Raw genomic sequence first — 25,918 nt, forward strand, 5'->3', positions numbered from 1 at the left:
TTTTTCTCTTAGCCCATGCGATTTTTCAAGTTAGCCCGTGCAAAAAAAATTAATCTTTGCAATCTTCAATGGTAGCGCACGGGTCAAAAATTTGACCGTGCGTTTCTTGCCTTCCCCATGCGTTTCGAGCTAGCCCCGTGCCAAATTTTTTTTTATTTAAAACCTCGAAGTTTGGGCACGGCTAAAAATCAAACCGTGCGTTTTCTAGCATAAGGCCATGCGATTTTTGTCTGACCCATGCGTTTTTGTTCTGTAAACCTCAAAATCACGATTTTTTTTTTCAAAACCAAATTTTCTTTGACCATTAGATAGGAAAGTTATTTGTATGGAACCCTCGAAAAAACTCAAAAACATTGCAACACGAAAGAAATAAAGTAAAATTAAGAGAATTGGAAAGAGATACTCCCGAGTTGCCTCTCGGTTAGCCGCCCTTGTTTCAAGTCTTTGGCTCGACCTTGCCCTTTAGATTCATTCAATGTAGTCCGGGCGTTCCAAGCTGTCAACCTCCATGTCTTTCTCTTGGAAACCTTCATATAAGACTTTTAACCTGTGACCATTAACTTTGAATACTTTTCCAGTTTTGTTACTCTTAATCTCAACTGCACCATGATCAAATATATTAGTAACAATGAACGGTCCCACCCACCGGGACCGCAACTTACCGGAAAACCATTTAAGTCGAGAGTCATAGAGTAATACCTTTTGACCAATCTCGAAGGTCTTACGGGAGAGGTACTTATCGTGGAATGCTTTGGTCTTGTCTTTGTAGATGCGTGAACTCTCGAATGCTTCATTTCTTTTCTCCTCCAACTCTTGAATCTCTAACTTTCGATGAACACTCGCTTCATCAATCTTCATGTTTAGCTTTTTGACAGCCCAGAAAGCTTTGTGTTCCAGTTCAACAGGGAGGTGACAAGCTTTGCCAAACACAAGTCTATAAGGTGACATCCCAATTGGAGTTTTATATGCAGTTTGGTATACCCAAAGAGCATCTTCTAATCTCAAACTCCAATCTTTGCGGTTTGCGTTCACTGTTTTCTCAAGTACGGACTTGATTTCTCTGTTTGACACTTCAGCTTGTCCATTTGTTTGCGGGTGATAAGCTATGGACACCCGATGTTGGACTCCATACTTCTTGAGAACTGATCCAAGAGTTTTGTTGCAGAAGTGTGTGCCCCTGTCACTGATCAAGGCTTTTGGAGTTCCAAACCTACATAAAATGTTAGCCTTGACAAAATCTACAACAACTTTAGCATCATCAGTTCTTGTTGCCTTTGCCTCTACCCATTTGGAAACATAGTCAACGGCCAAAAGGATGTATAATGTAAAAACCGGTAAAATTCGGTCAGAATTCGACGATCAAACCCCCGTGAGCCGTTATGCAATAAAGACCAATGGCACGTAAATTGGGGTCTATTAAGTATATGTGTTTGTATTTCTAATTTAACCAACCGAGATTTAACGAATTAATAAATGTTACGACCTCATTATTTATATATATATATATATATATATATATATATATATATATATATATATATATATGTGTGTTAATTACTTTTGCAAAATATCTAAATACAAGTATGATATATAATGTATATATATTCGAAATAAATTATACACTTAAGATTATGTATTGTGTATGTTTCCAAAGGACCAAATTCATGTTATAAATACATACACCAATACATCGATTTAATCAACCAAATTCAAATAAATAAATTATAAGTTAAAGTTAAATACAAAGTTATAACAAATTATCATTATACACTAACAAATATATAACAAGTTACAATTATTCAAATATATCACCATTTACAATTATTCAAATATATAACCATTATCATTATACACTAACAAATATTTAACAAATTTACAAGTATTCAAATATATAGCAATTATGTAAGCTGTCAAATTGAGGCAATTGTAAATCTTCTTCCGTGATTCCAGCACACTCAATTCTTTTTCTCCTTGTTTCTTGCAAACCATCAAACAAACCCAATTCATATTTTCTTTCTATAACTCGTTTCCAGTAAGAACACTTGGTTCTTAAATTCGTGTATAACATCAACTTATCTGTCAAAAACAAACCAAAACACCCATTTTTGTGCCCCATCGGTTTCTATCAAGAACAACCAAAAGAAAAAGGAAAACCTGTATCAAAGCAAGAACACTCCTGTTCTTGATTCTCGAGTACACCTGCAAACAAGAAGAACAATAACATGTTTGTGTTTCCTTCCTTTTCCTGTCATATAGCACCACCCAAACACCCTTATGCTTCAGACATCGCAGCTTCCAAGCACCCATGAGATGATTCCTTAGCAACAGTAGCCAATCAACTCCTTTTCTTCTTCCTTCTACATCCGAGCCAAACCAAAGCACCGGAGGTGTTCTTCTGATCGGAGCTAATCGTTACTGCTCTTCCCGTCGCCCTAATTGTCTCGTCGAGGGCTCCTTCTGATGAAGAAGCTGTCTGGGAATCAAGAAGCTGCCACCGCCACTCCTAAACTCTTCTCCAGTCGCGGAGCAACCCACAAACCTCCCCATCAGCACCGACGATTTGTTCGTCCTTCCCTTATCCCCTTCACGATCCCACCTGTTTCCCCGATCGGAACCACCCAACCCACCCTAAACATCGACTGATGTTGTTATTGCTCTCCAATCGGATCGATACCGGCGAAGAAGCAAAAAGGATCAAGAAGAGCTCACCTGAGAAGTCGTCTCCCCCTCTCATGATTACCATCGGCCATGTCTGCCTTCGTCTTCAAGCTCCAATCGAATCAAGCCCGGCGCATCCTTGAACAGCGACTGAGGCGGCTGCCTCGTTCCCTCGGGCTAAGTTTTCCGTCGTCTGAGGTAGAACCTTCATAGGGACGTCGGAGCCGGGCGGTGATGGTGGTGATTCTGATGCTTTTCGGTTCTATGACCGGTCGCCTCCACCCCCGTACCTGTTGTTCGCCATTTTGCAGTCCCGTGCACCCGAAGCTCCCGACTGAGTCTTTCTTTAGGAAGCGATCGGGCATAATGAGGGCAAAAGCCCTAATCCTTGATACTGGATCGGATACGGGGCTCCAACAAAAAAAAAAGGGGAAATGGGTTCCGGGTTTGACCCAGTCAAAGGTCAAACATAAATCAAACCTCCTTTTAAATTATCAAAACTTAACCTCCTTTGACAAATACCTTGCAATTTCAGTCCAAACCCCAATCTTTGATTCCAATTGTTGATAATAACCCCTCCTTTGAAATTATTTTTACCCAATCAGTCCCACTTTGGTTAAAATAATTTACAAACAATCCATATACTGTAAACCTGTTACAAAACGGTCCCGGTAATACTTCAAGGTTCAAGGATTATGAATTTGCGGTTCACTCGGAATGTTTTTTCGTTTCTCAAAGGAATGCAAATGCCGTACCAATCGAACTCACGCTTCAAGGGTGAGTTCATACCCCTACATTTACATGTTTTTCTTAAGTTTTAAGGGGGGAATACAAGTAAAATCATCAAGAACACAATTAAACTTTTTCTAACAGATTACATCAGAAAAGATGGACTTTAATCACGGACTGTTTTGGTCAACTTAAATATTTTAGTTTTCAAAACTGTTCCAGGTGCAAGTAGTTCAATCTCTTAGCTTTAAAGTGGATACTTGCACATCTCCATATGATTTTTCTACAATTTATGGTGATTTTTACAAAACTGTCTGTCATTTCAGAGGCAAACCCGGACCAGTCTGTGATTATGGACATTTTCACCTCTGTTAGAGATCACTAAAAATCTTGATAAAATTTACAAACAAACTAGACTCATATTCCAAACTCTCAAAATTTTCGGATTTAGATTTGGAGCTTTGATGATTTTTCTATAAATTTTCTAAAAACAGTAACAGAAACTGTTTTCAACAAAAAGTTGCTGTCAATTTCATTTCACCTTGTAACATGTTGAGCAAGGTGTATATCTTTATATGATTATATGTTATTGCAATATATGTCATTTTATCTTAATATATGGACACACATCAGTTTACAAATGGATTTGGACATATTGAATATAAAGAATAACAAGTGATTATAATCAAAGTACAACCGATATATTCAAACATTTAATAAACTATTTTAAATATAGTTTGCATACATTACTACGTACTACCCTTGGTTGATAAACTATAATAGGTATAGTTTATGATACATTACATAACACATACATTTAAAAAATGGTACATTTATACAAAGGATATTTTCATTAAGCAAGGTACGGCCATACGGTACCAAGTTTTCATAACACGTAATTCCGTTAATTACTTTGTGAGACATTTACTTCAAATTACCATTAAGTCCTGTATTGTAACCAGAGTCTCCTTGAGGGAGAGCGTGATACTTGTGTATAGATCTATATTGGGTTTGACAAACCTACACCTAAGCTGCATGCAACAGCTAGACCGGCAGGTCTGGGGTGACAAATGTCATAACATTTCCGACGCCTGAAGAACGTCGTTTCAGGCCAACTAGGTCATAGCATGGTTATAATAACTCACATAAAGTATTAATAAACATTGGAATTTACGTGAACTTCATTAAAATTTAACGAGTTTATGTCGATTTAAACTTGCATTGTTTTACTATAAATATGACAAATTACTTGTACATTTCGGTCTTTGGGTTTTAAGACTACATTTACACATTAAGGAAAATATTGGATTTTCTAACACAAATACTACTTTCACAAACGAAAGGCTTTAATAATACCAAACAAAAGCTTATGAACTCACCAACCTTTGTGTTGACACTTTTTCAAACAACTTGTATTCTCAGGAACTCATTAAACAGGTAATCAAGTGCTTTTGAGGATGGGACGCTAAGGCGTCTACTATTTCATATTTTGTCAACATATTGTAATTGATTCGTAAACATGTAATTCATACAATGATGTAACTTTTTCAATTATATATATGTTGGTTGTGTTTGCTTGAATTACTATTACAATTGTTGTTATGATACTATACATGAAGTCCTCCACCCCCGGACGTTTCCGCCATCCTTGGTTTGGGGGTGTGATAGATTGGTATCAGAGCACAGTTTATAGTGAATTAAGTATATCAAACCACATAAGATATACAAACTATAAACACAATTGGGACTAATAGTCTCTGATTTGTGCATTTTTCAAATAAATATACTTTTAGAAAATAAATGATTTTTTTTATTAAAAGTATAAATACATGCATACATGCTCATATAGTGTCATAACTAGAAGAACATAAAAAAAAGAAGAGGAGTTGTACATTATGGGTATGCCTTGGTATATGTAAATCAAGTCTGGGAAGGATATAGCCTGATCAACTATATCTGTCCGAGGAGTGACTTGCATATACTGGGGGATAGTCATAATGGGCAACAAATCTATCAACCTAACTACACCCTACAGAGAATACTTTAAGAATCGAATCTAAACAGCTAAAAATACTATAGGAGTATTTGGTGATACTATAACCAACTTATGTGAAAACTAAAGACCTCTATTAGTAGGCCTATGATAACTGAGTGCATACGCCAAGGTTATGCATAATTAAAGATATTATAGACTCAGAATTTATGACTATTGCTCTACTTCCTGTTCCTTGTTTGGTTGTGGACTTAGAGTAGAGTCATTTATTCGAAAGTCTATTCTATCTCAAATTATGTATAACTGATATGAACTACGTGATTATAGACGTAACTAATAAGGATCACCCCTATAAGTAATTATAGGATTAGGCGTCTATTAATTATCTCTTCTACCCCTATTCTCGCAGGAGTAACATGATGTGTAAATTTTAACGCCCGTACAAAACCTACTTCTACCCACTACCATAACTCCATCTCCAAGACGTTAACAGAAACACCAAGAATAGTTCACTAAAGTGCGAAATTATACATGTGTATATAAATGGTAAGAATATTTACTAAAAGGTTTATCAATGAAATAGGCAGGCATTTTATTTCATTGAATCTCACTACTTGGTATTACAAACAATTTACAACTGGTAACTCTAAGATTCTTTAGGTGTACCTCGAAGTTATGTGTAATTAAAGAATGATTGACCTAGAAATGGTGAGTCCGCCTTAGGACCTGTTCCTTGTTTGGTTGTGGACTTAGGGTAGACTCATTAGGATCAACAGTCTAATAAAATTTTAATTACACATAACTGGGGGCATGTCAAGTGAATCTTAGGAGTGGATCAGACATGGAACAAATCACAAGATTATAATCAAGTTATTCCTACTAAATTCATAAGTCTATTTATATAGACCTCTGGTATAGAGTCGTCGGCGTAGTCATGTCGGCAATCTAAAATATGGCTAAATACATAATACAAACTATAATACCCAAATTATACAAAATTTTCTGCATTAAAAATCAATAGACAAATACATAAAATGAAACTAAAAAAAAAAAGTATCAAACTATCAAGAGAAAAACACATACAATGTAGATTAAAATCCACGAATGATAACAAAATGGCTAAGGATTGTTAAGTCCTCTCTTCTTATAAATAGCTTTGAAGCAAGCTTGCCTAAGCTTCTTTGTTCTTTCTGTCAATTCCATACCTGGCAATTTCTCCATCATCTTCTTGTGCCCTTCTAACGTCTCTATCTCCTCGTTTAATCCCAACTCCTAAATTTTTTTAAAGGTAGATACAATATATTTTTCATGTGAGTTCACAAAATTTACAATGAGTTAAGTTTATATAAATATAAATCAGGAGATCGTAGTAAATCAATTGATTTGATGTAACATATGCCTAGGACCTATGTTTAGTTATAAAGAAGCTAACGATTAAAATTTTAGAAAATACCAAAACTACTTTGGTTACCAAGTGCATGAGTAATGTATAGAAGGTTATTATCATAATTTACCTTGGCATTTTCAATGTGGGATTGAAGGCTCTTAAGTTTTCTATGAGGCCATCTGTTTATGTTTAGCTCTCTGCATCTTTTCTTCAACACTGTTAAACTTATCCCTAGTTCCTTTGCTGCCATGATTATCGGCATCTCAAAGTACTTCTCTATCTCTTCAAACTCCAATGGTCTCAATCTCTTTGTTACCTTCCGGCCACCGTGATCAGTGGTGACAGCACTAGCACTACATGTAGCCTCACCACCGGATTTATAGTCTTGACTGAAACTAACCAATGGTAAATTACCATCCTCCCAACAATCCCATAAGCTTATATCTTCAAGGGGATCAAGATCGTGAAACTCATTTCTAGAAATGATGTTTTGATCCTTGTTAAGTACTGTGGAAACGTTCTGATCGAGCCCTTCATGCAATTTTTCCGACAACTCGTAATCATGATGGTTGAGCATGTCACCACTGCAAAAATCCAAAAAAAAAAAAAAAAAAAAAAAACTCAAGATAATCAAATCCAACACGATGAAATACTCTTTTTGATCACTACAAATCCAAACCATGTTTTGATAAATGTCGACAAAATCACTTTTCTGTGCGTAAGATGGTGTAATGTGTGACGTTTATATATACCGGAAAAGATCTTGATGATCAAAGTACTGAAACCAATCGAGGTCATCTATGGGGTTTTGATGATCTGCAGGTGGATCCATTTGTGAGGGAGAAGTTAAAAGTCGCGGTAAGAATGTGATGATTTATATAAGTAAAGTGGGAGAAGTAATTAATAAGCAAATTGTTGGGAATGCAACAAAACAAGTTAAGCACTTCTGAAAAATTGATAAATGATTTCGGTAACACTCGCGGAATATAAACTAGTGAAAATTACAAATGAAATAGAATATATATAGTCTATGATGTTATGGTTATTGTGTATCTAACAAATGAAGAGAAAATGAATATATATATATATTCTTTGAGCCGTAACTTTCTTCTTCCATTCACACACGTATAAGTATATACTGCTAAAATCTTGACTTGTGTGCCGCATGCATTTAATGCTTCACATGTCTACCCTGCAAATCCTTGACTTTGAAGCGACGTATCAGTTCCCATATACCTCAGATTAAATTCTTTTCACTGCATACTACAAGTCTTCAATCATGCAAAAGAAAACATGACTTGTCGTAGCTAAACTATTTACGTTCGTTATAATTATTTGACTCGTATAAACTTGGTTGCTATAAGCTGCTTTGTATGTGTATGCTAGTGTCAATTCATGAGGTCTTATCACATTTAAGTCCCTGGAATCAGTTCACACTAATCATTAACTCATTTGAGTATATGGTTATCATGGATAACGCTAGCCAGAAGTAGACAACTCCTCACTTGCACGATTCGCTTGAGTGCATTTTACCATTTTATACACTATGTTTTTGATACACATAGTAGTCACTAGGACACAATTCGGTCATTAGGCTGGGGTTATGAACTCATGAATGGGGACTTGGTACATCTACGAGTCTTACATCACGTTTTATCAACAAATCTTGTATACTCATTTTAGCAACAAATATGGTATCTCATTCTAGCAACAAATCGTGTATCTCATGTTAGCAACAAATCTTGTATCACGTTTTAGCAACAAACTTTGTTTCCCCTGAGAATATGAAAGTTGCATCTCATTTGGGCAACATACTTCATCTCTCATGATAACAACAAGTCATTGTAATAAAATAAACTTGACATCATTAGTAGTTACGTCTCATATAACTTCTTTGTAAACATCATACTTTGACATTACTACCAATATTTATGTAAATTCTTTTGTGTTTCAGAATTTTAAATTTATGTTTGAGTAAGAATTAGGTTTAGTGAGTTGCAGGTTCATTAAGGAAGACCTCAACCGTATAAGGACAATCTAGTTTTATCATACATATATAACATCTGGAAGAGAAACATGTTTTGTATTCAGTTCCCTTCTCTGTTATAATTCTAACATTGTCATGCTTTAGCATTTTAAATTTACGAAGAAATGATTGAACCCTTAATTCCCATATCAGCAAAGTAGAATAAATCAATCATTCTCATCGCTGTCAAACAACTTCATTCCACTAAATGTGAAAACCTAACAATATTGTAAACCATAAACAAGTCCATATATATTTTTCATCCATACAAAACTTATCTTGTAGTCGATTATCCCTAATCAAAGCATCGTATGTTCACCACGACGGTATACATCATTAACATCCTAAATGGTTATGACGGATGATGATCAATCAACATCTTTCGTATAGTAAACTAAGAATTTTAATTTCACCGATAAAATTAGCAAAGCTAAGTTTAATTTACACAACTCATTTGGTTGAAATAATTCCTCAAATCTGATAAAATCCTTTTGAACCTATACATATTTGTAAATTTTATATTACTCGTCCTATAGTTTGAAAATAATTAGCAAACCCAATGGGGCAAATTTTCACAAAACTAGTCCAAACATATGTATCTAATATCGTAATAAATTAAAACTGGTACCGAAAACCCACAACTTTTCTCTTAAGGTACTCCTTTCTTAAATTTCGGGACGAAATTCCCTTCAACAGGGGGATAATGTAAAAACCGGTAAAATTCGGTCAGAATTCGACGATCAAACCCCCGTGAGCCGTTATGCAATAAAGACCAATGGCACGTAAATTGGGGTCTATTAAGTATATGTGTTTGTATTTCTAATTTAACCAACCGAGATTTAACGAATTAATAAATGTTACGACCTCATTATTTATATATATATATATATGTGTTAATTACTTTTGCAAAATATCTAAATACAAGTATGATATATAATGTATATATATTCGAAATAAATTATACACTTAAGATTATGTATTGTGTATGTTTCCAAAGGACCAAATTCATGTTATAAATACATACACCAATACATCGATTTAATCAACCAAATTCAAATAAATAAATTATAAGTTAAAGTTAAATACAAAGTTATAACAAATTATCATTATACACTAACAAATATATAACAAGTTACAATTATTCAAATATATCACCATTTACAATTATTCAAATATATAACCATTATCATTATACACTAACAAATATTTAACAAATTTACAAGTATTCAAATATATAGCAATTATGTAAGCTGTCAAATTGAGGCAATTGTAAATCTTCTTCCGTGATTCCAGCACACTCAATTCTTTTTCTCCTTGTTTCTTGCAAACCATCAAACAAACCCAATTCATATTTTCTTTCTATAACTCGTTTCCAGTAAGAACACTTGGTTCTTAAATTCGTGTATAACATCAACTTATCTGTCAAAAACAAACCAAAACACCCATTTTTGTGCCCCATCGGTTTCTATCAAGAACAACCAAAAGAAAAAGGAAAACCTGTATCAAAGCAAGAACACTCCTGTTCTTGATTCTCGAGTACACCTGCAAACAAGAAGAACAATAACATGTTTGTGTTTCCTTCCTTTTCCTGTCATATAGCACCACCCAAACACCCTTATGCTTCAGACATCGCAGCTTCCAAGCACCCATGAGATGATTCCTTAGCAACAGTAGCCAATCAACTCCTTTTCTTCTTCCTTCTACATCCGAGCCAAACCAAAGCACCGGAGGTGTTCTTCTGATCGGAGCTAATCGTTACTGCTCTTCCCGTCGCCCTAATTGTCTCGTCGAGGGCTCCTTCTGATGAAGAAGCTGTCTGGGAATCAAGAAGCTGCCACCGCCACTCCTAAACTCTTCTCCAGTCGCGGAGCAACCCACAAACCTCCCCATCAGCACCGACGATTTGTTCGTCCTTCCCTTATCCCCTTCACGACCCCACCTGTTTCCCCGATCGGAACCACCCAACCCACCCTAAACATCGACTGATGTTGTTATTGCTCTCCAATCGGATCGATACCGGCGAAGAAGCAAAAAGGATCAAGAAGAGCTCACCTGAGAAGTCGTCTCCCCCTCTCATGATTACCATCGGCCATGTCTGCCTTCGTCTTCAAGCTCCAATCGAATCAAGCCCGGCGCATCCTTGAACAGCGACTGAGGCGGCTACCTCGTTCCCTCGGGCTAAGTTTTCCGTCGTCTGAGGTAGAACCTTCATAGGGACGTCGGAGCCGGGCGGTGATGGTGGTGATTCTGATGCTTTTCGGTTCTATGACCGGTCGCCTCCACCCCCGTACCTGTTGTTCGCCATTTTGCAGTCCCGTGCACCCGAAGCTCCCGACTGAGTCTTTCTTTAGGAAGCGATCGGGCATAATGAGGGCAAAAGCCCTAATCCTTGATACTGGATCGGATACGGGGCTCCAACAAAAAAAAAAGGGGAAATGGGTTCCGGGTTTGACCCAGTCAAAGGTCAAACATAAATCAAACCTCCTTTTAAATTATCAAAACTTAACCTCCTTTGACAAATACCTTGCAATTTCAGTCCAAACCCCAATCTTTGATTCCAATTGTTGATAATAACCCCTCCTTTGAAATTATTTTTACCCAATCAGTCCCACTTTGGTTAAAATAATTTACAAACAATCCATATACTGTAAACCTGTTACAAAACGGTCCCGGTAATACTTCAAGGTTCAAGGATTATGAATTTGCGGTTCACTCGGAATGTTTTTTCGTTTCTCAAAGGAATGCAAATGCCGTACCAATCGAACTCACGCTTCAAGGGTGAGTTCATACCCCTACATTTACATGTTTTTCTTAAGTTTTAAGGGGGGAATACAAGTAAAATCATCAAGAACACAATTAAACTTTTTCTAACAGATTACATCAGAAAAGATGGACTTTAATCACGGACTGTTTTGGTCAACTTAAATATTTTAGTTTTCAAAACTGTTCCAGGTGCAAGTAGTTCAAACTCTTAGCTTTAAAATGGATACTTGCACATCTCCATATGATTTTTCTACAATTTATGGTGATTTTTACAAAACTGTGTGTCATTTCAGAGGCAAACCCGGACCAGTCTGTGATTATGGACATTTTCACCTCTGTTAGAGATCACTAAAAATCTTGATAAAATTTACAAACAAACTAGACTCATATTCCAAACTCTCAAAATTTTCGGATTTAGATTTGGAGCTTTGATGATTTTTCTATAAATTTTCTAAAAACAGTAACAGAAACTGTTTTCAACAAAAAGTTGCTGTCAATTTCATTTCACCTTGTAACATGTTGAGCAAGGTGTATATCTTTATATGATTATATGTTATTGCAATATATGTCATTTTATCTTAATATATGGACACACATCAGTTTACAAATGGATTTGGACATATTGAATATAAAGAATAACAAGTGATTATAATCAAAGTACAACCGATATATTCAAACATTTAATAAACTATTTTAAATATAGTTTGCATACATTACTACGTACTACCCTTGGTTGATAAACTATAATAGGTATAGTTTATGATACATTACATAACACATACATTTAAAAAATGGTACATTTATACAAAGGATATTTTCATTAAGCAAGGTACGGCCATACGGTACCAAGTTTTCATAACACGTAATTCCGTTAATTACTTTGTGAGACATTTACTTCAAATTACCATTAAGTCCTGTATTGTAACCAGAGTCTCCTTGAGGGAGAGCGTGATACTTGTGTATAGATCTATATTGGGTTTGACAAACCTACACCTAAGCTGCATGCAACAGCTAGACCGGCAGGTCTGGGGTGACAAATGTCATAACATTTCCGACGCCTGAAGAACGTCGTTTCAGGCCAACTAGGTCATAGCATGGTTATAATAACTCACATAAAGTATTAATAAACATTGGAATTTACGTGAACTTCATTAAAATTTAACGAGTTTATGTCGATTTAAACTTGCATTGTTTTACTATAAATATGACAAATTACTTGTACATTTCGGTCTTTGGGTTTTAAGACTACATTTACACATTAAGGAAAATATTGGATTTTCTAACACAAATACTACTTTCACAAACGAAAGGCTTTAATAATACCAAACAAAAGCTTATGAACTCACCAACCTTTGTGTTGACACTTTTTCAAACAACTTGTATTCTCAGGAACTCATTAAACAGGTAATCAAGTGCTTTTGAGGATGGGACGCTAAGGCGTCTACTATTTCATATTTTGTCAACATATTGTAATTGATTCGTAAACATGTAATTCATACAATGATGTAACTTTTTCAATTATATATATGTTGGTTGTGTTTGCTTGAATTACTATTACAATTGTTGTTATGATACTATACATGAAGTCCTCCACCCCCGGACGTTTCCGCCATCCTTGGTTTGGGGGTGTGATAGATTGGTATCAGAGCACAGTTTATAGTGAATTAAGTATATCAAACCACATAAGATATACAAACTATAAACACAATTGGGACTAATAGTCTCTGATTTGTGCATTTTTCAAATAAATATACTTTTAGAAAATAAATGATTTTTTTTATTAAAAGTATAAATACATGCATACATGCTCATATAGTGTCATAACTAGAAGAACATAAAAAAAAGAAGAGGAGTTGTACATTATGGGTATGCCTTGGTATATGTAAATCAAGTCTGGGAAGGATATAGCCTGATCAACTATATCTGTCCGAGGAGTGACTTGCATATACTGGGGGATAGTCATAATGGGCAACAAATCTATCAACCTAACTACACCCTACAGAGAATACTTTAAGAATCGAATCTAAACAGCTAAAAATACTATAGGAGTATTTGGTGATACTATAACCAACTTATGTGAAAACTAAAGACCTCTATTAGTAGGCCTATGATAACTGAGTGCATACGCCAAGGTTATGCATAATTAAAGATATTATAGACTCAGAATTTATGACTATTGCTCTACTTCCTGTTCCTTGTTTGGTTGTGGACTTAGAGTAGAGTCATTTATTCGAAAGTCTATTCTATCTCAAATTATGTATAACTGATATGAACTACGTGATTATAGACGTAACTAATAAGGATCACCCCTATAAGTAATTATAGGATTAGGCGTCTATTAATTATCTCTTCTACCCCTATTCTCGCAGGAGTAACATGATGTGTAAATTTTAACGCCCGTACAAAACCTACTTCTACCCACTACCATAACTCCATCTCCAAGACGTTAACAGAAACACCAAGAATAGTTCACTAAAGTGCGAAATTATACATGTGTATATAAATGGTAAGAATATTTACTAAAAGGTTTATCAATGAAATAGGCAGGCATTTTATTTCATTGAATCTCACTACTTGGTATTACAAACAATTTACAACTGGTAACTCTAAGATTCTTTAGGTGTACCTCGAAGTTATGTGTAATTAAAGAATGATTGACCTAGAAATGGTGAGTCCGCCTTAGGACCTGTTCCTTGTTTGGTTGTGGACTTAGGGTAGACTCATTAGGATCAACAGTCTAATAAAATTTTAATTACACATAACTGGGGGCATGTCAAGTGAATCTTAGGAGTGGATCAGACATGGAACAAATCACAAGATTATAATCAAGTTATTCCTACTAAATTCATAAGTCTATTTATATAGACCTCTGGTATAGAGTCGTCGGCGTAGTCATGTCGGCAATCTAAAATATGGCTAAATACATAATACAAACTATAATACCCAAATTATACAAAATTTTCTGCATTAAAAATCAATAGACAAATACATAAAATGAAACTAAAAAAAAAAGTATCAAACTATCAAGAGAAAAACACATACAATGTAGATTAAAATCCACGAATGATAACAAAATGGCTAAGGATTGTTAAGTCCTCTCTTCTTATAAATAGCTTTGAAGCAAGCTTGCCTAAGCTTCTTTGTTCTTTCTGTCAATTCCATACCTGGCAATTTCTCCATCATCTTCTTGTGCCCTTCTAACGTCTCTATCTCCTCGTTTAATACCAACTCCTAAATTTTTTTAAAGGTAGATACAATATATTTTTCATGTGAGTTCACAAAATTTACAATGAGTTAAGTTTATATAAATATAAATCAGGAGATCGTAGTAAATCAATTGATTTGATGTGACATATGCCTAGGACCTATGTTTAGTTATAAAGAAGCTAACGATTAAAATTTTAGAAAATACCAAAACTACTTTGGTTACCAAGTGCATGAGTAATGTATAGAAGGTTATTATCATAATTTACCTTGGCATTTTCAATGTGGGATTGAAGGCTCTTAAGTTTTCTATGAGGCCATCTGTTTATGTTTAGCTCTCTGCATCTTTTCTTCAACACTGTTAAACTTATCCCTAGTTCCTTTGCTGCCATGATTATCGGCATCTCAAAGTACTTCTCTATCTCTTCAAACTCCAATGGTCTCAATCTCTTTGTTACCTTCCGGCCACCGTGATCAGTGGTGACAGCACTAGCACTACATGTAGCCTCACCACCGGATTTATAGTCTTGACTGAAACTAACCAATGGTAAATTACCATCCTCCCAACAATCCCATAAGCTTATATCTTCAAGGGGATCAAGATCGTGAAACTCATTTCTAGAAATGATGTTTTGATCCTTGTTAAGTACTGTGGAAACGTTCTGATCGAGCCCTTCATGCAATTTTTCCGACAACTCGTAATCATGATGGTTGAGCATGTCACCACTGCAAAAATCCAAAAAAAAAAAAAAAAAAAAAACTCAAGATAATCAAATCCAACACGATGAAATACTCTTTTTGATCACTACAAATCCAAACCATGTTTTGATAAATGTCGACAAAATCACTTTTCTGTGCGTAAGATGGTGTAATGTGTGACGTTTATATATACCGGAAAAGATCTTGATGATCAAAGTACTGAAACCAATCGAGGTCATCTATGGGGTTTTGATGATCTGCAGGTGGATCCATTTGTGAGGGAGAAGTTAAAAGTCGCGGTAAGAATGTGATGATTTATATAAGTAAAGTGGGAGAAGTAATTAATAAGCAAATTGTTGGGAATGCAACAAAACAAGTTAAGCACTTCTGAAAAATTGATAAATGATTTCGGTAACACTCGCGGAATATAAACTAGTGAAAATTACAAATGAAATAGAATATATATAGTCTATGATGTTATGGTTATTGTGTATCTAACAAATGAAGAGAAAATGAATATATATATATATTCTTTGAGCCGTAACTTTCTTCTTCCATTCACACACGTATAAGTATATACTGCTAAAATCTTGACTTGTGTGCCGCATGCATTTAATGCTTCACATGTCTACCCTGCAAATCCTTGACTTTGAAGCGACGTATCAGTTCCCATATACCTCAGATTAAATTCTTTTCACTGCATACTACAAGTCTTCAATCATGCAAAAGAAAACAGTAATGAGATTTACCCGCCAATCTCTCTAACATTTGGTCAATAAATGGCAAGGGAAAATGGTCTTTTCTTGTTGAGGCATTCAACTTCCTATAGTCAATACAGACCCTCCACCTGTTTTGCACACGGGTGGGCACCAAATCTCCCTCGGAATTCTTGACAACTGTGACACCGGCTTTTTTCGGGACTACCTGAATAGGGCTCACCCATTTACTGTCTGAAATAGGGTATCTCATACCTGCATCCAAAAGCTTCATGATTTCTTTCTTTACCACCTCCATCATGGGTGGATTCAGTCTTCTCTGTGCCTCTCGAGTTGGTTTGAAGTCTTCCTCCATGAGAATCTTATGCATACACAATGAAGGGCTCAATCCTTTTATATCAGCAATTGTCCACCCAATAGCTTTCTTATACTTTTTCAGCAAAGTGACCAACTCATCTTCTTCTGCAATGGACAACTTGTTGGAGATAATGACAGGCAAAGTCTTTTCTTCTCCAAGATATGCATACTTCAAATGATCTGGAAGAGTTTTCAATTCTAGCTTAGGTGCCTGCACAACAGAAGGAAGAAGTTTTGTGTTAGAAATGGGCAATTTCACATTGCTATTATTATGCCTCATTTTCTTCCTTTCTTCCATGATCTCCACAATTTCCAGCAACTCTTCATCTAACTTGAAATTTTCTGCAATCTCTTTGACTGAATTGTTATCAAAATTCCTGCTCAAAACTAACTCTAACAAATCATGGTTAGTCAACTCAAAACACTTTTCAGTCAAAGGTTAGATTATATCAACAAAATTTATGCAATGAACATCAATTGGGTACCGCATTGCTTCATAGATATTAAAGTTGATGACCTCCCCATCGAATTCCATAGACAATGTACCATTGTCGACATCAATTTTTGTTCTTGCTGTTTTCAAGAATGGTCTACCTAAAAGTATGGAACTCAAGGATGGGTGGTCATCATCTCCCATATCAAGCACATAAAAATCTGCAGGAAATACAAGCTCATTAACTTGCACTAAAACATCCTCTAATACACCTTTTGGGTGTACTATATAACGATCTGCAAGTTGGATTATCACCCCGGTTTTTGTTAAAGTGCCTATGCCAATAGATTTATAAACAGAATATGGTAAAACATTAATTGAAGCTCCTAAATCTAGCATAGCACGGGAGACGTAAAGGTTTCCCAATTTGCAAGGAACAGTGAAAACACCCGGATCCCTGCACTTTGGGGGCATCCGTTTCTACAAAACTGTAGAAACACTTTCACTGACTTTCACTGTCTCATTACCTCGCAGCTTTTTTTAGATGTGCAAAGTTCCTTAAGGAACTTAGCATATCTAGGTACATGTTTGATGGCGTCCAAAAGAGGGATGTTGACTTCAACTTTCCGGAACATCGCCATGATTTCACTATCTTCTCTCTTTTTTTTGTTGTTGCTTAATCTTGATGGAAAAGGTGGTGGTGTGATCTTTGCTTCTTTCTCTTCCGGCTTCTTTTTCTCCACCATTTTTTCTTTCTTTTCATCCTTCTTTGGTGGTTCTTCTATCACCAACTCCTCTTCTTCTTCTTCGAGCATCTTCGGGCCATCATATTTTTTTCCACTCCTCAAGCTAATTGCACAAGCATTGTGCTTTGGGTTCTTTTCAGTTTGAGGAGGTAGCTTTCCTTGATTCTCCATTTTGCTCACCGATTGAGCAAGTTGTGCCATTTTTTGCTCAAGATTCTTGATGCTTGCCTTGGTCTCTTGCTGAAAAATTTAGGTGGTGGTGGCAAGGCTTTTGACTATGTCTTCTAAGGACATACTTGAGGATCCGACTTGTTGAGGAGGAGGTTGTGGTTGCCTCGATTGATAATTTTGTTGTGGGAATGGAGGCCTTGCTTGGTAATGGGGTGGTGGTCTTTGTTGATAGCCCATGTTTTGGTTGTTGTTCCACCCTTGATTGCCTCGGGGCTGATCATAAGTTCTTTGATTATGCCCGGAATAGCCTCCCATAGCATTTGCTTCTTCATATTCTTCTTCTTGCAATTGAGGACACATATCAGTCGGGTGTCCCACTTGAGTGCAAATGCCACAAGGACGGGGTGTGGATTGCACACCTTTCTCCTTAGCAAGCATCATTACCACCTTAGTCAACTCGGATAGTTGAGCTTCAATTTGAGGAGTGTGCACCTCTTTTACACCTCGAGGTGCATCTGTGTACCAATCTTCATCTTGACTAGTATGCTTTGAATCCTGCGCCATGTTTTTTATGAGATCCCGAATCTCAGTTGGGGTCTTGTCAGTCAAAGATCCTCCACTTGAAGCATTAAGAAGTCTTCTTTCCCAAGGAGTCATGCCTTCAATGAAGTATTGGAGGATTTGATACTCACTAATACCATGCTGTGGGCAACGGGCACAAAGCTTTTTGAACCTCTCCCAATATGTACGACAGGCTTCTCTCTTATGTTGTTTGATCCCAATTATCTCTCTTCTTAGGGCTGAGGCTTTCATTTCTGGGAAGTATTTGTCTAAGAAGAGGCGTGCAAGATCTACCCATGTGTTGACCGTCCCCGGTGGAAGGTCATAAAGCCAATCTTTTGTTGAGTCTTGCACTGCAAAGGGGAATGCCCTAAGCTTGATTTGGTCCTCAGTGACATTGTGTGGTTTCATGCCAACACACACAACATGGAACTCTGTAAGGAACTTTTGAGGATCTTCATTTTCTAAGCCTCTAAAGGTTGGGAGTAAGTGGATGAGACCGGATTTCAATTCAAGGTTTGTAGCTGCCGGATAGGTGATGCAAAGAGGTTGTTGAGTAACCTCTTGCCTCGCCCATTGGCGAAGGGTTTGTTCGGGTGGTGGGTTTGGAGGTGGATTCCCTCCATGGTTATCTCCCATGGTATGAGTAGGAGTTGAGGTTTCTGTGGGTGTAGTGTTTGGGATAGTGTGAGTAGGCGAAGAGAGTGGGGTGGTATTTATGGGTGAGGATGGTTGTGGTGAGAGTGATGGGCTTTCTGTTTCTGAGGCTGATACACTTGAGAGGGGTATATCCTCCCAAATGTTGATGACTGGGGGAGTAGATGGTGAAGAAGTACCGGAAACCGGTTGCCTCTTACGAAGCTTGGCTTGCTTCCTTAACTTCTTTGCAGTCCTTTCTATCTCCGAGTCAATTGGCAATGGTGTACCTGTACGAAAAGATCTAGGCATAAACAATTAGTAACATCGTGTACCCGGCAACGACGCCAATTTGTTAGGCGTGTCAAACCCAACAAATAATAGGGGTACAATAGACTCCAGATACACTGCTTTAATGCACTAAAAAGTAGTACAAGGCAAGCAGGGTCGAACCACAGAGACACGGGACAAAAGTCTATACCTTTTTTGCACAAGGTACTTTGGTCACAGATGGGGGTTTTGTTTGCAAAAGTCAAATAATAAAAGAAATAACAATCAACTTTAAAACATGCAGAAAATGAAATAGATTTGTAAACAAGTTGTAAAAGTGCTTCCAGTTCTAGTTCTCAATGTTGTCATTTAACCTGATTATGACTTGATGTAATTTGTGATTGCTATTCTAAGTTGGTACTGAAAGATATTAACACGCTCTAATACCTCTCGCTCGCCAAATTATCTAACCAAAATACGCTCTTTGACTAGACCTAGCTTCACTAATTCAACCTAAACACGCTCTTAGATTGTATTGGAAAACTACATTAAGTTTTGTACAAGCTTCCCAACAATGTTCATTTCTTCTCATACGCTCGGAAGTGTGAAAACATGTGATATATGTTTTACAATAAGAAAACTTATTGCTTGTTACCAATTATTAACTTAATAGAACGATTAGGTGCCCTAAAAGTTAATTAACTGCACAAAAATTCAATTCATGAAAGTGGCCAATCAAACACAAATCAAATTTAAGGGTTCTAGTTTAAACAAAAACATAATCACAAGAATAGAATCATAAATCAAACATCAAATCATATGCTTCAAGTCAAGCAATCAACATGTTTTGAACAAGAACTATAAACTAGGGTTTCTTAGCCACACATGGCTAAGAACAAATCAAACAAGAAAAATGATGGAATTGAAATGTTTAATGCTTACTAAAATGAAATCCAAAAATGTTTGCAATGATTTCGTCTTCTCAAAAGCTCCAAGAATTCTCCTAGAATCGCCCAAACTGCTCCCAAAAAACCGTTCTTTTTTCAAATGACGTCTTCTCCTGTCTTTTATTAAAGTCCACGTGCATGCCATGAGGCCATGCGTTTTTGGCATGGTCATGCCTTTTGCCTATGTGTTTTTGGCATGGCCATTTGTCTTGACCATGTGTTTTTGGCATGGCCCATGCTTTTTGCTAAAATTCCAAAAAGTCTTCACTGTTGACTCCATCTTCAATCTAGCTTCACCACGAGTCATGTTGCTCAAATATGAGATGATAAAGGACAAACACGACCCGTGTCAGTGTGACAAGAACCACATTTCAAACGTAGTCCTTTGCTATGATGATAATGCAACAATGACTCGGGTTATGTCTTCATGCTTTCCTCCATGGAATGACCGGTTCATCTTCTCTGCATGCTCCAAAGCTCCAAGAATCCAAGCTCCATGCATCCAGGCATCCAAGCTCCACGTTCCATGCTCCATAATGCCTGCAAAATAAATCAAAAATAGTGAAGTACCAGGCATTCTTAATGAAATATGCAATTGCCCTAATAATCAACTAAATGCAAGAATTATGAAGTAGAATGCTATAAAAAGACGGAAATAAACATGCAAAATAGGTGCATAAAATGCACCTATCAATTAGGATTAGGGGTGTTTGAAGGTAATTGGTCAATTTCGGTCAACGACGGGCTTGGCGGTCAACGACGGTCAATGGAAGTCAAAATTAGTCAAATGTCAAAGGTGGTCAAAATTAAAAAAAAGGCTCCAAAGGTAGTCAAGTGTTAATTCCGTCTAACCCTAGTATCGCATTTCATCGCGTTTCCGTTTTTGTCACTTCTCTCTCAATCGTTGAAACAAACTTAGGAGGTTACACCGGCGATACAGCTGAAGCTGACGCCCACCGGATTCCGGCGAACCTCCATTGGACACCGGCAAACCTCCAGCAAATAGATACTCCGGCGAAGCTTCATCCTTCAGGTATGCGATTTCTGTTTCTCCTTGGACCGAACTCGTATTTCTCGCATCTGAATTCTCCCATATGTTTGATGAGTTGACTTATGTATGTATTTCTTCCTATTTCTCCCATCTAAATTCATTTTTCTTCCAAAAATTGTTGAGTTAATGTTGACCGTTGAGGCGATATATCTGTGATTATGTGTTTTTCACTTTTTCCAAAAAATGTTGAATTCTCCCATCTGTTTGCTGGGTACTGATTTCTGCAACTATTAATCCATCTGTTCTTCATATTTCTCCCATTTTTTTGTATCTATTTCAGTATTTCTTGCATCTGTTCGTATTTCTTGCATTTGTTCTTGATTTATGCAGCCAAAATGTTGATTGACTTGTTGTTATCTAGTTGTTATGCTAATTTTTGATGAGAATAAGAAATATGCTGATATCTAGTTGTTATGTTGATTTTTGATGATTTGTTGTAGTTATGGTGCATGTTTTCTGTGTTATTAACTTATTATGATTTCTGAAGATACATGCTGTGACGGTATGATTTCTGGTGCATTTTTGATGTATTTTTCTGTGACATCCCCTAATTTCTCGGCCAGAAAATACCGATTTAATTTATGCTTTTTAAAATAAAGTAAGAGAAATCCTTTTAAAAGTTGTTGCGGAATTGGTCCCCAAAACAAAACATGATAAAAATTTATCAAAACCTTTCTTTAAGAAAGTGTATATTTTCCTTTTATATCAAAACCTCGGGATGTCATGTTCCGATACAGATCAAAGGCATAAACAAGACATTATAAGCCTTTCAACAGTTATTTACAACTACTGGCCTATAATCCAAAAATCTCTCATCATCCTCCGACTATGCTCGGGGTCCACTACCTGTAACATAAAAAGCTGAGTGGGTCAGGCTTGGGAGCCTGGTGAGCATATAGGGTTTTCAACCCACAATAATAATAAACTTATTAAGTTCATCAATCAACAATAACCCTGATTACCCATTCCCGTTATCCTCACTTTACGTCCCTAAACACCTATCACAAGGGACCTAGCCTAAGGATTTTCATCGGGGCGACAACACTGCTTTGGGGGTTTCCCAACAATTTATGTCAAATAAGGCAACCATGTGGGGGATGGAGTACAACAAATGAACACCCAAGCTCATTAACACCTACAGGTTGCGAGCCTGGCAGCGTTCCACTGGACTGTCTAGAAAAGTCCGTGGTCGTCATCCATACTCCGCTAGATGACTGGATCACAATAACATCGAGGCCTCTCATCATTTTAACACACATCGGCTATTTCGTCTACCCATGTTTTACCCAACATATTTGTAGATAAAATACATATACAGTTTAAAACTTGTATAAAACATTTATTCAACAGTCACCTCAATTAAACAATTAATATAATTACACATAGCACGTATTTTATAGAAAATACTTCATATCTAGGTGTAAGATGAAGGTGACTACACACTCACATGATTTACTGATAATCGGGCAACACTTCGTTTCCTAAAACGATCGTTTCTAATAAAACCGGGAGTTTTATTGAGAAACCGGGCTCTACGAAGGTTGGGCTTCAAAACCGAAAAGATAAATTTCTCGGGCTTCTCGGGAACTTCGGGGCGTATTTCGGGTGTTTGGTATAATACCGGGGCTTTGGGGGAAGTTGGAATGAAAGAAATATTGAAAAAGGGGTTAAAAATGACAAGTTTCCAAAATATACCCGGGAGGTCTTGCACCCTTCTATTTATAGGGGCGTGGCTTCTGATCCAAGGGCTGAGAAGTCTCTACGCGTCAGCAGATCCGAAGAGGAAGCACATGGCTCGCACGTGCGAGGGTCCTGGTGTAGCCTCCTGATTAGACCGAGGTCTATGGTCCGAGGGTTCGGTCGTGGCACACCATGCGAAGGTCGGACACCTCATGAGAAGGCACGCGTCGGACACCCATTGGACCGCACTACGGATGCGAGGGAAGGCGACACGCCTCGCCAGGTGGCCTCGGTGACTCAGCAGTCTCGGATACGTGGCGCGCATGCAGCGAAGGTGACGTGGCCGAAGTCCCCCCATGCGAAATTTCTCGGATTTGGCATTTTTTCTCGATTTTTGTGCAAAAACTTCTAAAATCCATAACTTTCGCATACGGGCTCCGTTTTGACGTTCTTTATATGCACGCGTAGGTAAAATTACGCTCTACAACTTTCTTTTAGACTTCGTCGGCTAATTTTGACTTTAATTTTTATATTATTATTTTTAACAGACCGGGACAGGAAATCCGTTAAAAATTCATAACTTCTTCATCTGACGTCTGTTTCCGTCTGTCTTTTTACCGTTGTACTACTATTGACGAGACCTTCGATTCTCGTTTAGGTTGTATCGGCTAAAAATCACTCGATCTAAAATTCGAGTTTTTAGCTGTCTACTGCTAAGCTGAAACTTAGAAAAATCATAACTTCCTCATACGAAGTCAGATTTGGTCGTTCTTTTTATACATACTCTCGGTTTAACGAAAACTACGACTTTTGTTTAGATCACTAAGGCTAAAAAGTAGTTTATCAAAAACTCACTTTTTACGACATTCGACACCGTGCCGGTTTTGTCGCGAAACTTCGACAGATCAAAACTTCTTCGTTATAACTCGGATTTTGGTATTCTTTATATATCCGTAATCCTTGTCACGACCAATACAACTTTCTTAATAGATATCAGATTTATCTAATATTTATTTTCGACGCTCATTTTTATTCTTAATTAATTAAACTCTAATAATTAAGCATAAAACACATAATTTTCACATAATATTCACATAATTCCTTTTCATTTCTTCAAAATGAGTTACAAAGGTTAACCTAGAATATAACGTCAATATTAATGCCTAGCCTAGAAACATGGACGTTACAATTCTCTCCCCTTTAGGATGATTCCGTCCCCGGAATCACACATCAGCAAACAAATGCGGGTAGCGACTGATCATGTCACTCTCCGTTTCCCAGGTGAGATTTGGCCCATTCGTATGTTTCCAATGCACAAGCACTAAATCGACCATCTTGCGTCCCAACTTTTTAGTCTTACAGTCAACGATTGCCTCAGGTTCTTCAAGCAACCTCTTTTTTTCATCCAACCTTAATTCAGAAATGGGAATTATGTCGGGCACATCTCCCGTGAACTTTCTCAAATAACATACATGAAAGGTATTATGAATACCCTCCAGTTCTTCCGGTAATTCTAGCTTGTAAGCTTGATTCCCGATCCTCTGAAGAACTTTAAATGGTCCAATAAACCTTGGACTCAATTTTCCCCTTTTACCAAATCTTATAAGTCCCTTCCACGGCGAGACTTTAAGTAAAACCGAATCTCCAGCTTCGAAGGATATCGGTTGTCTTTTCTTGTCAGCATAACTCTTTTGTCGATCTTGAGCTGCTAACATCCTTTCCCTAATCACTTTCAACTTTTTAGCAGTGTGATGGACTATTTCAGGTCCCATAAACTGCTTTTCCCCAGCTTCCAGCCAACATGACGGCGTTCCACTTTTCTCCATACAAAGCGTGATAAGGTGCCATCTTGATGCTTGAGTGTAAACTATTATTATAGGAAAATTCTACTAGAGGTAAGTGTTCATCCCAGTTACCTTGAAATTCCAGGTACATGCTCTCAGCATATCCTACAACGATTGAATTGTTCGTTCGCTCTGACCATCAGTTTACGGATGGTAAGCTGTACTCAAACACAACTTAGTACCCATTTCCTCTTGTAGACTCCTCCAAAACCTTGAGGTAAAACGACTGTCACGATCGGATACAATCGTTAACGGAACACCGTGAAGCCTCACAATTTCCTTCACGTAAGAATTCGCAAGTTTATCCATAGACCACTTCTCGTTGGCTGCTATGAAATGCGCACTCTTAGTGAAGCGATCAACGACCACCCAAATCATGTCGTGACCGTTCCTTGTTCTGGGCAGTTTAGTCACAAAATCCATGGTGATGTCTTCCCATTTACCCATGGGTACAGGTAAAGGTTCTAAACTCCCATACGGTTTCTGATGTTGTGCCTTAACCCAAGCACATGTCACACACTCGGCCACATACTTAGCAACATCGAGCTTCATAGTCGGCCACCAGTAATAGGGTTTTAGGTCCCTATACATTTTTGTACTGCCGGGATGAATCGAGTACATGGTCTTGTGAGCTTCTTCCATAAGAAGATCTCTTACTCCTCCCATCTTAGGTACCCAAATCCTATCTTTGAATACCTTCAATCCTTGACCGTTTGTATCGAACACCAACGTTTTACCCAAACGTTCCTCCTTTCGGTCATTTTTCTCTAAAGCTTCCTCTTGAGCTTTCTTTATACTTTCCACAATTGTAGAGACAACTTCAATTCTCAACGCTCTTGGCCTTTTCTTTTCAAGATTTACCTTCCGAATGAGAGCATCAGCAACAACATTTGCTTTACCAGGGTGGTAAAGTATCTCACAGTCGTAGTCCTTGAGTAATTCTAGCCAGCGTCGTTGCCTCATGTTCAATTCCTTCTGATTAAAGAGATATTGAAGACTCTTATGATCAGTGAAAAGTTTGCATTTAGTACCATAAAGATAGTGCCT

The 25,918-nt window shown here is 37.1% G+C and overlaps 1 protein-coding gene across 1 annotated transcript; it reads right to left on the reverse strand.

Annotated features, from left to right (window-relative positions):
* Positions 1-468: 468 nt before the first annotated feature.
* On the reverse strand, positions 469-17,912 carry LOC145139420 (uncharacterized). The gene is made up of 8 exons (XM_079073248.1): positions 17,550-17,912; positions 17,050-17,445; positions 16,300-16,956; positions 10,228-10,335; positions 10,014-10,113; positions 2,155-2,199; positions 1,878-2,076; positions 469-1,210 (listed from the first exon to the last, which is right to left on the reverse strand). The coding sequence occupies exons 1-8, from the start codon at positions 17,910-17,912 to the stop codon at positions 469-471; spliced, it is 2,610 nt and encodes an 869-aa protein (XP_078929374.1).
* Between the last annotated feature and the right edge of the window lie 8,006 nt (positions 17,913-25,918).

The sequence above is a fragment of the Lactuca virosa genome, chromosome 9 (genome assembly GCF_052849685.1).
Source record: "Lactuca virosa cultivar CGN04683 chromosome 9, Lactuca_virosa_CGN04683_v6, whole genome shotgun sequence".
NCBI lineage: Eukaryota > Viridiplantae > Streptophyta > Magnoliopsida > Asterales > Asteraceae > Lactuca > Lactuca virosa.